General features: G+C 44.1%; 2 protein-coding genes across 12 annotated transcripts in view; one reads left to right on the top strand and one right to left on the bottom strand.

Annotated features, from left to right (window-relative positions):
• Positions 1-9,393, top strand: part of LOC104602333 (Sec14p-like phosphatidylinositol transfer family protein) — a 53,397-nt gene extending 44,004 nt beyond the window's left edge. For 5 of the 11 annotated variants that reach the window (XM_088895791.1, XM_088895789.1, XM_088895790.1 and 2 more), the window contains 6 exons: positions 7,440-7,541; positions 7,651-7,700; positions 7,783-7,903; positions 8,052-8,132; positions 8,380-8,517; positions 8,615-9,220. In XM_088895791.1, the coding sequence (XP_088751917.1) occupies positions 7,440-7,541; positions 7,651-7,700; positions 7,783-7,903; positions 8,052-8,132; positions 8,380-8,517; positions 8,615-8,701 (579 nt within the window). In that variant the 3' untranslated portion in view covers positions 8,702-9,220. Of the gene's footprint in view, positions 1-7,439; positions 7,542-7,650; positions 7,701-7,782; positions 7,904-8,051; positions 8,133-8,379; positions 8,518-8,614 lie in introns of all 11 variants that reach the window. The other 6 variants (XM_088895793.1, XM_088895795.1, XM_088895792.1 and 3 more) reach the window with 4 other exon arrangements.
• Positions 9,350-10,533, bottom strand: PEX11B (peroxin 11B). The gene has a single exon (XM_010265963.3). The coding sequence runs from the start codon at positions 10,254-10,256 to the stop codon at positions 9,558-9,560; it is 699 nt and encodes a 232-aa protein (XP_010264265.1). The 5' UTR covers positions 10,257-10,533; the 3' UTR covers positions 9,350-9,557.
• Positions 10,534-12,042: the final 1,509 nt, after the last annotated feature.

Below are 12,042 nucleotides of genomic sequence, written 5' to 3'. Positions count from 1 at the left end.
ACAGGCCACCCCAACATTTGGCAGCACACCAGTGTCAGCCTTGACAGGATAAATCTCCCCAGACTTATCCAACGACTGTGAACATTCTAAACTAACAGGAGTCTCATAAGTGTCCAGTTTAAGGGTATTACACAGAAACACACCACAGGAACATGAATCAAATATGCACTTTATTCATTTACAATAAATTCATAATGCACATCATTCTGATTGGAGCTAAGGGCATACAACTGTCTAATAGGAGCAATCAAGAAGGGTTCTTGATATTACCTTTTGGTAGAAAAGGTAATCAGAAGTCGTGCTCACTAGCCCTCCATCAAATTCTTGCTAAAGAATCAGGTTCTTGCTGAAGAGCCATCCTGCTGATTCTGCTTCATCCTGCACCGTGTCATCTTCGGTGGGAGCAGTCTTTGGTATTCTCCTTGGGCGTGAACACCTTCGTTGGAGGTTACTATTACTTCGTATCAGGTATAACCCTCCACTCCCTTTTTGTTTCAGATCTAGTCTGGTTTAGGTTCAAGATTGATCATTGAAAATGCAGTTTTCTAAAATAGGGAATGTGATTCCCACGTGGGAGAGAGAGAAATTTTTGAAATTTCGCCCAACCTCCCTGCAGGGGGCCATCCATATGATGGATCTCTCATCCCTTCATTCTCCCCCTCCCATTTGCCACATCATGAAAAAACTTTGTATTTCCATCACCTTCCTTGATCCACCTATGCCTCGATTTCTGCCTCCAACTTATTTCTTCTTTCAATAAGACCTCTTCTAAATCCTTCTTCAATTGTCTCCTCATGTCTCTCTCACCCTTCTCGCCAGAGCCTCTTCAGTGCGCCCAGATCAGCAGGTGGATATGTTCACCGCTGGACTAGCCGAACCTCTGAGAGTCGATGTAGATATGTAGAGCCCTCCCAACCTGGTCACTACAATGAACTTAGCCCGAGCTTTCGAGCGCAAGCTACAGATCAGCCGAGGGTCGTTCAGCATGGGGCGTTCATCGACTTCTTGGGCAAACCCGAAATCAACTGGAGGAGGGTCTTCGTTGGCAGCCAGCAGGGAACAACGGCTTCACACAAGTAACACTTCCAGATCTGCAACCAGCATAGGAAGCAGCATGACGGCACCTCCCATCAAACGCTTATCTAGAGCTGAGATGGTGGAGCGCCGAGCAAAAGGGCAATGCTTCAACTGCGACGAGTTGTACTCAGCCGGGCACCGTTGCAAACGGTTATTCTGCCTCCTGGTAGATGAACTGGAGGAAGAAGAGGAGGAGCATACAACACTGGAACCTGAGATCTCCCTCCACGCCATCACCGGAGTACAGAACTCCCAAACCATGCAGCTGCAGGCATAGGTGGCAGGGAAACCCGTGCGTATTCTGGTGGACTCGGGAAGCACACATAATTTTGTCAGCAAGCAAGCAGCCCTCCAACTGAAACTGCTGGTGGAAGGCAGACCGCAACTTCAAGTGGCCGTGGCAAATGGGGAGAGAGTTCACAGCCCTGGGATCTACCGGAATATCCAAATACAGGTTGAATCTGAACCGTTCTTCGCGGATTTATTTGTACTGCCCCTGGACGAGTTCGATATAGTGCTGGGAATCAAGTGGCTCATCACTCTCGGCCCTATCCTATGGGACTTCAATGCTCTAACCATGACTTTCAACCTGAATGGGAAACAAGTCACATGGAAAGGAACCAAGGTGAGAGCGAAAAGACCATAGGTGCATACTCTCCATGGCAACACCATGCACACCGTAGAGATGGAGAGACTTCTCGCTGACTTCCCGGACGTGTTTTCAGACCCCAAGGGACTCCCACCTGTCAGATCGTGTGACCACCGGATTCCTTTAATTCCAGGATTAGAACCCGTTGTCGTCCGGCCATACCGCTACCCGCACCTGCAAAAAGATGAGATAGAGAGCCAGTGTGCAGATATGTTGAAACAAGGAATTATCCGCCCCAGCCGCTCCCCCTTCTCCTTGCCAGTCCTACTAGTACCAAAACAAGACAACACCTGGAGGTTTTGTGTGGACTACAGGGAACTTAACAACAGAACTGTCAAGGACAAATTTCCGATTCCCGTGGTAGACGAACTACTAGATGAACTCCACGGGTCTCAGTACTTCTCTAAACTGGATCTCAGATCAGGATACTTCCATGTCCAGATGGCCCCTGAGGATGTGGAAAAGACAGCCTTTCGGACACATCACGGCCACTTTGAATTTCTGGTCATGCCATTTGGTGTCACCAATGCCCCATCCACATTTCAGTCTCTGATGAACGAGGTTTTTCGACCCCACCTCCGCAGATTCGTCCTAGTATTTTTCGACGACATCCTGGTTTACAGTACATCATGGGTGGAGCACATTCGTCACCTACGAACGATTCTGGAACTGCTGCGCCAACATAAATTCTTCCTGAAGCGGGCCAAATGTTCCTTCGGGGAGCGATAGGTCCTTTATCTGGGGCATATAATCAGCGGGAAAGGTGTCTCAGTAGACGACTCCAAGATTCAAGCAATTCGAGAGTGGCCCAAACCTCAATTCACTAGGGCTCTCCGTGGGTTCTTAGGACTCACTAGATACTACCGCAAGTTTGTAAAGGATTACGGACTCTTGGCTGCCCCGTTAACCAAGATGCTGAAGAAGAACGCATTTCAGTGGGATGAAGCAGCGGACGCCGCCTTCACAAACTTGAGAGATGCGCTCTCCTCCACCCCCATGCTGCAACTACCCAACTTTGACCTGGAATTTACGGTGGAGTGTGATGCTTCTGGTGTAGGCATTGGAGTAGTACTGCAACAGCAAGAGCACCCCATAGCCTTCTTTAGCCGGAAATTAGCTAACCGGCACCTAAAGCTACCAGCCTACGAGCGCGAGCTGATTGGGCTTGCCAAAGCCGTCCAACACTGGAGGCCATACTTGTGGGGGAGACCTTTCGTCATCAAGACAGACCACTATAGCCTCAAGTACCTACTAGAGCAGCGGCTTACCACTCCACCCCAACAGCACTGGGCAAGTAAACTGCTCGGGTTTGACTTCCGAGTAGACCACAAGGCAGGGGCTTCAAATCGGGCCGCGGATGCACTGTCCAGGCGTGACGAAGATGCTATACACCTTTGTGCAATCTCCCGGCCCCGCGTCACCCTATTGGAAAGCATTAAGAACGTGTTGCCCCAATCACCAACATGGAGGGACCTGGTTCAAGAGATACAGTCTAGAGAACCCAAACCGAACTGGTCCATCCACGACGGCCTAATACTATACAAGGGATGGGTATATCTTCCAACCGATTGCTCATTAATTCCCACTGTCATCTCCAACATTCATAACGCCACACATGAAGGGGTTCAGAAGACGTTTCACCGCGTCCGCACCGATTTCCATTAGCACGGTATGCGGGCCTCGATTCGGGATTTCATCCAGAATTGCTCCATATGTCAGCAACAAAAATGGGAGAACGTACACCCCGCCGGCCTCCTCTAGCCTCTTTCACTTCCAACACAGATCTGGGCTGATATCTCCATGGACTTCATTGAGGGCCTGCCCAAGGTCGGCGGAAAATCAGTCTTATACGTGGTAGTGGATCGTTTCTCCAAGTATGCTCACTTTATCCCCTTAGCCCACCCATATAGCGCAGTTTCGGTGGCCCACGTCTTCTTCACACATATTTTCCGCTTGCATGGGCTTCCCGAGTCCATCGTTAGTGACAGGGACCCGGTCTTTACCAGCACCTTCTGGAAGGAGCTCTTTCGATTGCAGGGTACGACTCTGTCTTTTTCATCCGCCTACCATCCGCAGACGGACGGGCAGACGTTGGGTGGACTGCCTCCCGTGGGCCGAATACTGCTGCAACACGTCCTATCACTCCTCTCTTGGCATGACTCCATTCCGGGTTGTCTATGGCCGGGAACCCCCCCGCCTACTGTCCTATGAACTCGGTTCGACAAGGCTGGAAGAAGTCGATTGTAGTCTACAAGATCGCGATGCTCTCCTGGCGGAAGTCACTTCCCGCCTACAGCAGGCTCAGACACGTATGAAGAATGTCTACGATCAGCACCACAGAGAAGTAACCTTCGAGCCCGGACAGTTCGTGTGGTTGAAGCTCCAACCCTATCAGCAACACTCTCTCAAAGGCAGATTTCCCCCTAAACTGGCCCCCAAGTTCTACGGGCCCTTCAAGGTACTACGGCGAATCGGGAAAGTTGCATATCAGCTCGGGCTGCCAGAGAACAGCAGGCTCCACGATACCTTCCATGTGTCCCTACTCAAACCTTTTACAGGGAGTCCTCCTGATCAAGTACCTCCCCTACCCCCCTTGAAGGACGGCAGACCCATTCTCCAACCTTGGACTCTTGTCCGATCACGCGTCAATCGGGGTACCTTCGAAGTCCTTGCAGAATGGGACGGACTACCATCAGCTGAGGCTACCTGGATTCCCTGGTCTGATCTTCACAACGCCTACCCAGATCTCGAGCTTGAGGACAAGCTCGTTGTCCAGGAGGGGTGTGATGTTATGGACACATTCGTTGGTAAGACTTACCGCCGCCGCCGGCAGCAGCACTGAGGAGGGGTCCATGCAACAGCTCACCAGGGGCCCACACTTATCTCTGGCCAACTCGCCACCAGCGTCCCTTATCCCTTATCTTATCTCCTGTTCTTAGTAGGAGTTTTGTTACCATTAGAAGTAGGTAGTTTATTTCCCATAAGAAGTAGGAAGTTGAGTTTGATTTAGATTATCCTAGCCTAGTCGAATACAATAAGGAATCCCCTCTTGTAATCTCCTATTTAAGGAGCTATGAATTGAAATAAAGGTATTCAGTTTTCAATCAAGAAAGAGCTTAGGAGAGTTAGGGTGATCTCTTTAACAAATCACCCCTAGTTCGCCACCATAAGGTCTGCGCGCAAAGGGAGGGGCAAGGGAAATCTAGGAGTTTTCCCCGTGGACCGACCCGTGACGAGATCCTACACCCGGGCCCATAACACTTACTCTTGACCTCCACACACTCCTCACCCATCTTCTGTCCAACTCCAACAACTTTGTTTCTTGTAACATGACAATGTCAGTCCTTTCCCTTCTAAGTAAATCCTTTATCACCTTCCTTTTCCTTGCACTCCCTAATCCCCTAATATTCTTGCTAACTATTCTCATAGGCACAGATCATGCAAACACCCTCAATCATAAACCACCACTCCTTCATACCCTTTCTCCTATCACCTCTACCACTAAATTCTAGATTCCCTTCGATGTCACCAATTTATCTTTCCACTTCAGATCGTTTCTTCTTTTCCTTATTCCTTTTTGCCTCGCTCTTTTTATTATAAGTTTTCACCTGTCCTTTCCTTTCAGCCCTCTCTTCAACCTGACCTCCCTCACCAATAGCTTCCAAAACTGAAGTCTGAAGTCCTCCTTTAACATAGTCAACCCCTTCCTTTCCCCTATCCATCACCATTTCACTGAACCCATCCACATATCCTTCCTTTTGCTTGAGATTTTCAAACTCTGTACAAATCAGTCCCCAAATTTTATCTACCTCCCCCCACTCTTCTCTTCAAGGCACTCTTCCCCAACTCTTCCACCTCCAATCAAACCCTTGTTTACCTTCTGGGTGGGTTGTTGGTACCCCTGTTTCAGGCATAATACACTGGTTAGTAACCAAAAACAAATTGACATCCATACCTGGTTGGATAGGGATAGCACAAGGAACGCTAGGACTAGACTGTTTGCCAAATCCGACTGAAAGTGGTGTTGTTTCCTTACAGGGAGACTTCTGTGGAGTAGACATGGTAGAGCAAGCACCACTGTCTAGCCTACCCTCTTGAAAACCCAATCCCAGTACTCCCCTTCCTAGTTCACCCTTATCCATGCTCACAAAAGAGAGCTGTTCTCTTACATTTAAGTCCTGTATGCCCTGAGACTTTTCGTTGGCTCCCTCATTGTGGGATAGTGGGATCTGTCCAGCTAATGCAGCACCTCCTACCCTTTGTTCTTCCTTGGGAAAATCTGCAGTAGCCCCTTCTTCTAAGTACAACACCTCCATATTCAGGCTCCCTGTTTCAATCAGATATTGTTTAGCTTGCAAATCGAGGCTCCATCTGACTCATAGTCATTGTCGCTGCTGCTTTCATCTCCAAACCAAACTGCAAAATTTAGCTTTTCTAAATCAATGCGCTTGACGCATCTAGGATTCCGCCTCTTAGGTGACAACCGATTCAAGCTCTTAGTTGGGATCCACTGAAAAGAGCTACTAGAATGCGCACTCTGCCCTGATTTCTGAACTCGAAGAGGAAGAAGATAGACGATTAGAATTGTCTAGCAACTGATCCTCCCCAACTTCAGTCACGTAACACAATAAGAGGTGTTAAGAGTCCTAACTTTTATGTTTGCATATATTTGTACCAACCCAAAATGGATTAGTCACACTTGTACCAATATTTGAAAGTAATATAGTTACCTACTGGTGTCTACGAGTTCAGATCTGCTACCAACAAATATTCACAACTCTCCCAACTAGCCTTGACAGTCACATCGGGAATGTCTCCCCATGAACGAGTTAACAAGGGAGATGTTCCCAATGTGTGGCTGCAGTGGCCTATTGGGACAGTGTTGGAAGCATTTTGTTGGTAGCAGATCCCTACCTATACCTACTATATATACATATATACATACAGACAGACACTCCCCACTCACTTGGTTGTCTAGGTCACCTTGAAAATACATGGCCAAGCTTGCATGACACTCTGACTACATGGAACCAAATTCCCATGTGTAAAGGAAGTTTTAGAGAAGTTTCAGACATTATTAGTGGAGAATCATGATAGATAGGAGAAAGAAATGTATGTATTGGATAGAAGATAACTTTTTTCTTTAATTAAAATCATGGAGTTACAAGATCTAATGTGAAAATGCAAGGCATCCAAATTTCTTCTTTGTTGGTTGAAAATTTACTATTCTATATTAAATATGAAAAAACATGGAGATGTTCCAGTTCTAGATCATTGTTCGTAACTGTGGAATTTTTTTTCTTTTTATATCTTTCAAGTTTCTTCTTGCCTTCAATGTTGAAGCTAAAGAATCAACGTCTGGCTTAATCAACTTTGAATGAACAGGCTTACAGTGCCTGATGGTAGAAAGTAACTGTTGCTAACCACTTGTGTGTGATGGATACGATGGAAGAGATTCTTTATAACTGATCTTACAAGTTACAGTCTACAGTAGAACTTGGATAAACCACCTTTACAATTTAGGTTGGACTGATCAAGTGTATGTTGCTCCAAATGCTTGTGAAAAGTATAGGCTATGCTTAATAGAATTTTTTTTCCTTTTTTTATGCTCTATAGAGGAACTTCCTGCAGATCATGTTTTTTCTTGTTCATGACTTTGCAAATGTCTTTAGATATTTTTTGTCATTGTATATTGATCTTGATATTCTTACAGACTCTGCATCAACTTTTTATTGTCAATGCTGGATCTGGGTTTAGGGCACTGTGGAAAGCACTCAAGGCTTTCATGGATGCACATACAGTAGCAAAGATTCAAGTAAGGACTCTTTCCTGTCTTCTTTCTTTGTGTGTAGGTTGTGTAGAAGTTCATTTTGCATTCCAATTAGAACAGTTCAACTTCTCTAATTCTTATATCTTGTTTACAGGTATTAGGAAGCAACTATCAAAGTAGCCTTCTTGAAGTTGTTGACCCAAGGTGCATTATCCATTAGATGTGTACATGTGCATTATATTTACCATATGATATGACAATGTTCTCTTATTATTACTTTCAACAGTAATTTGCCAACTTTTCTGGGTGGAAATTGCACATGTTTAGAATATGGAGGTTGCATGTCAAGTGATAAAGGACCATGGAACAATACTGAAATTACTGAAGCATTGCAGGTGGACAGCTGGGTGACAACGAATTCTCTACCCCCCTCCCCTCTCCCCAAAGCAGCACAAAGAGTTGACTGTTTTCCAAACAATTTTTCTGATGACACAATTTCATACCTACTAAATAATCTTTATATATCTAATTGAATGTCAGCTTCATTTCTTTCAGGCAGTTTGTGATACAGAACTAAAGAATGAAAATAAAACAAATACAAGTATGGCTCTGGAAGAAACTCCACTGCCTGCTACAGTAAGAATTCTTAACACTTCCAAGGATTTCAGGTTACCTTTTTATCATAATTTGGGCACAAGAATGAAAATGAAATAAATAAACAGATAATTTAGATCAAACTGGTAAGTATTTTGTCTGGAATCTGGATTAACTATCATCACTATATGTTCATATGCTTCCTTTGGAGGAATGCTTTGGATATTAGGAGCTATTCTCTCATGCCCTGGTTAGGATTCAATTAAAGGCTAAAACAAATATAATGCAGGGTGATGTTGAAATCAGTGCTACCCACAAGACGGACACACAGAAAGAAGGTTCAGAGCAACACACTGAGAGAGGATACTTGGACAATATTTTCCAGAAAATTCTGGCAATTGATGTTGCAGTGAAGGACGTCAAAATGGTGATGACAAAAATCTTTATGGTCTAGGCCTGTGGGTGATCATTCTTTATTTATTGCTGTTCCCTTTTTTAATAAAACCCCCTGTCTACTTCCACAGGTCTTGGTTGGACTTACAGAGAAACAGGAAGAACTTGCAAAACAAGTAGAAGAACTGATGAATTTGGTCAGATCAATGACTCTCTGAAGCTATTAGTTTAGTGGTGCGTCTAAAAACCTTGTCATCTAATATTTGGTCGTTTATCAATAATTTCATTCAGAAAAGGTCTGTAGAGATAAAAAAAGAAAAAAATTTATAGAAGATCAAGTGAAATCTGAAGATTACACCAATCCTGAAAGCGAAAACTCTGCAAACACAGCATCCAGCCGAACATTGGGAATATCTCCCTACATGTATGTTAAATTCCCAATGTGAGGCTGGATGCCTGTGTTTCCAGAGTGTGTAGAACTTTTGCTTTCAGGAGATCCCATCACGAAGAACCTGGGGCTGTTTTCGTCACCAAGAATTCAGAATGTGCTTTCAGAGTGTTCCTTTTAGGTGCACGTTAGCGGTATTTGTTTCATTAGTAACCCCCTTGCTGAATCTCAGTTCTACTAATGCTTACCCTTCTGTTCAAGCTTTTCTTCTTCTATGATATGAACAGTACCTTACATATGCGCTTTTGATGATGCAGTCCTTAAAATAAAAGGGAGAGTGGTTGCTATTACTGGCTTTTTGTGCTTTCTCTTGGGGAGGAGAAAATGGAACAAAGATGTCTGAAAATGTGCATTAATATAATTAAATCTGCCTATTATGGAATCCAATTAGAACCATAATGCAATTATGTAAAATAAATTGAACTAAAAGGAGTATGTAATACCCATCAATTTTCCTATCAACACTCGCGAGTTTTCCGATTACAGATAGTTGCTTACAAGTTGCAGGCTTGCAGCCACGAACAATCATGGCATCACTAGGATACTGTTTTTCACAATGACATCCAAGAGATGATATTACTATATTCACTTCATCAACCTCTACCCACTTTCTATAAACCTAATGCTTATGAGGGCCAATTTCTATACCAACCAGCCCATGCAGAGACCAATCCACTAATTCCGAGTATGACTGCATGGTTGCAGAAAGGGTTGGGCTCGATGTCAGCCAACGCTATAATTAGGTCGGCAACATTGGCAGCCACCGCCATCAATCTCATCACCCTATCAGCTCTGATTTGCCTCACTTTTTGCTCCATCTCCATGGATTTTTCTTTCGAAGTGTCGCCCGCTTTAAGTTGCAGAGAGATCCTTCTCTGTGCTTCTAGTCCCTCTTTCATGATAATGAAGTCTGATATGATAAAGAAAACGTAGCCGAAGGCTTCACCAAAGGCAGAGATGAAGCTCATCCTTCTAGCTAGCCCAGCATCTATTACTCCAATCCTTGACAACCACAGAAAATGGTCAAAGAAGAAATAGACCATTTCTCCAGCATTAGCAAGAACAGCAAGGAAGCGGAAAGTCAAAGTTGAGCCTGGGTTTCGGCGGAGGGCATTGAAACCAGTGAGGAACCTACCTGATCGAAAAGCTTTACGACTGAGACCAGAAGCCACCTCCCATTGCTTGGCTCTTTGAGCAATATCAGGATGGGTGGTTTCGACGTGCCAATGAACAAGCTTGGAGACATACTGGAAGGTCTTGACCAGTTTGTCTATGCCATCCCTTTTGGCTAGGAAGATAACCAGCTTGTCCACTGTGTCATTCATGGTTCAAGCAAAGCAAAGCTTGGTAGTTGATGCTGGTGACGGTGGAGAGCTTATTGATTTTGATATGAAGGGAGAAGGGTTGTCCATTAAATCTAAGGAGTACCACAAAAACTGGTTTTGGATAACACGCCAAGCTATAAAACTTTTGGTTGGATTTTCTTTGCTCGGTTTGCTGCAAATGGGTTTTGTTTTTCTGTAATAGAAAGATAAACGTTGTTTGCAACTAATGTTTGTACAGAATTCTTCTGGATAAATGACCACCATGCAATTCAAATCATCCAATAATCCTGTTTTTTTGTCTTTACTCTTGGATGGAAGAAAAATATATGGTGGCATTGCATCAAACAAATAGGTGGCGTTAGTCTACAATGTTCTTAAAACAGTGACATCAAATCTGGACCATACAGTTGATAGACCACTAGTACTCATTCAGATGACATACCATTGGCCTCAAATATCATGTTGATCCCATGGTCCTACACGTCAAATACCCAGAAGGAAACACACTTGGTGAATGAACGATCCTGGAATGTGAATATGTGATGTTAAAGCTACTAGTTTGTTGAAGCCAAATGGTTCCCTGAATCTGCGCCATATGTCTCATGATAAGAGTTCCTGTTATTAAGGCTGCGATTAGGCCATCACCATCAGTCTCCTTGGACAAATGCGGAACCCCAAAAATCAAATAACCCATAAAATGCTGCTGGACAATGAAGAAAAGCAAGCTTACCCACCCGTAGCCACATGGCACTATAGTTATTGGTTAGCATTCTCACATTCCAACTAATTTCCTAGATGCATTAGAGGTTTTGCGTTGCGACTTGCGACCCGAGAACGTCTGGACTTGAGAGTACGAGTCATGTCGCAACGATCCTCATATCTCAATTTGGGACTACCATGAGCAACAGAGCCAGAGCAGGTGGCTATCTAACTTGAGAAAGTGCTCACAGTTACTGCATGGGTTATGATTTTCATCCATAAATCTTTTCTGGGAGCTCTGAAGTTTGAACTAAATCTATGGCATTAGGATGTCATCGCCTTGCTCAGATGAAGTCCTTTTCCGACTTCACCACGATACATGATACAATAACTACTCGGAAGGCGCCATGTATTTTATTTATGGTGCCTGCATAGCTCCATATCTAGCCAACAGACACATGCCATGAAGATGGAGAAGCCACTACCAAAACCTACGGATGGCTAACCTTTTTTATTTTTTTATTTTTTTTGAAATAAAATCCTTCGTTTATTTTATTCCTCTTCTTACTATGCTTTAGACTATGTCAACTATTGAGGCTGTTGCTTCAAAGGGGCTTGGCTAAATGTTTCTTAACCATTCCTAATAACGCTGGCCCATACCATATCTTTTTCGCATCATAAATTTTCCCTATATGATGTGGGGATAATTTACGAAAAAAGAAAATTGTAGTAAATGGAGATGCGGAGAATCAATCCTGTACCTCTCGCATGCTAAGAGAGCGCTCTATCATCTGAGCTACATAAAGCTTCTTGTTTTCATTCTCTTGAAATCAATAGAGAATTTAGCCCAAAAGTCCTCTCAATCTGCCTTGCATCATCATACGTATCAATAATCCTAATACATACCAACCGTACATCTTGGTGTGGACCAAATTCATATGAACTAACCCAATTTTGTGTTGGGTTAGGGTAGAGGCCTTAGGCAACCCAATCTATCAGGCTCGGATTAGGTTTAAGGTTCATTGAAAAGTTAATAAATTCCCAACAAGAGCCGACCCAAGTTGCATACCTAACTTTATTGATATCT

The sequence above is a fragment of the Nelumbo nucifera genome, chromosome 1 (assembly GCF_055504915.1).
Source record: "Nelumbo nucifera cultivar China Antique chromosome 1, China Antique-T2T, whole genome shotgun sequence".
In the NCBI taxonomy this organism is placed as follows: domain Eukaryota; kingdom Viridiplantae; phylum Streptophyta; class Magnoliopsida; order Proteales; family Nelumbonaceae; genus Nelumbo; species Nelumbo nucifera.
The sequence above is the reverse complement of the archived record's forward strand: the minus strand, read 5'-3'. Positions and strand labels throughout refer to the sequence as shown.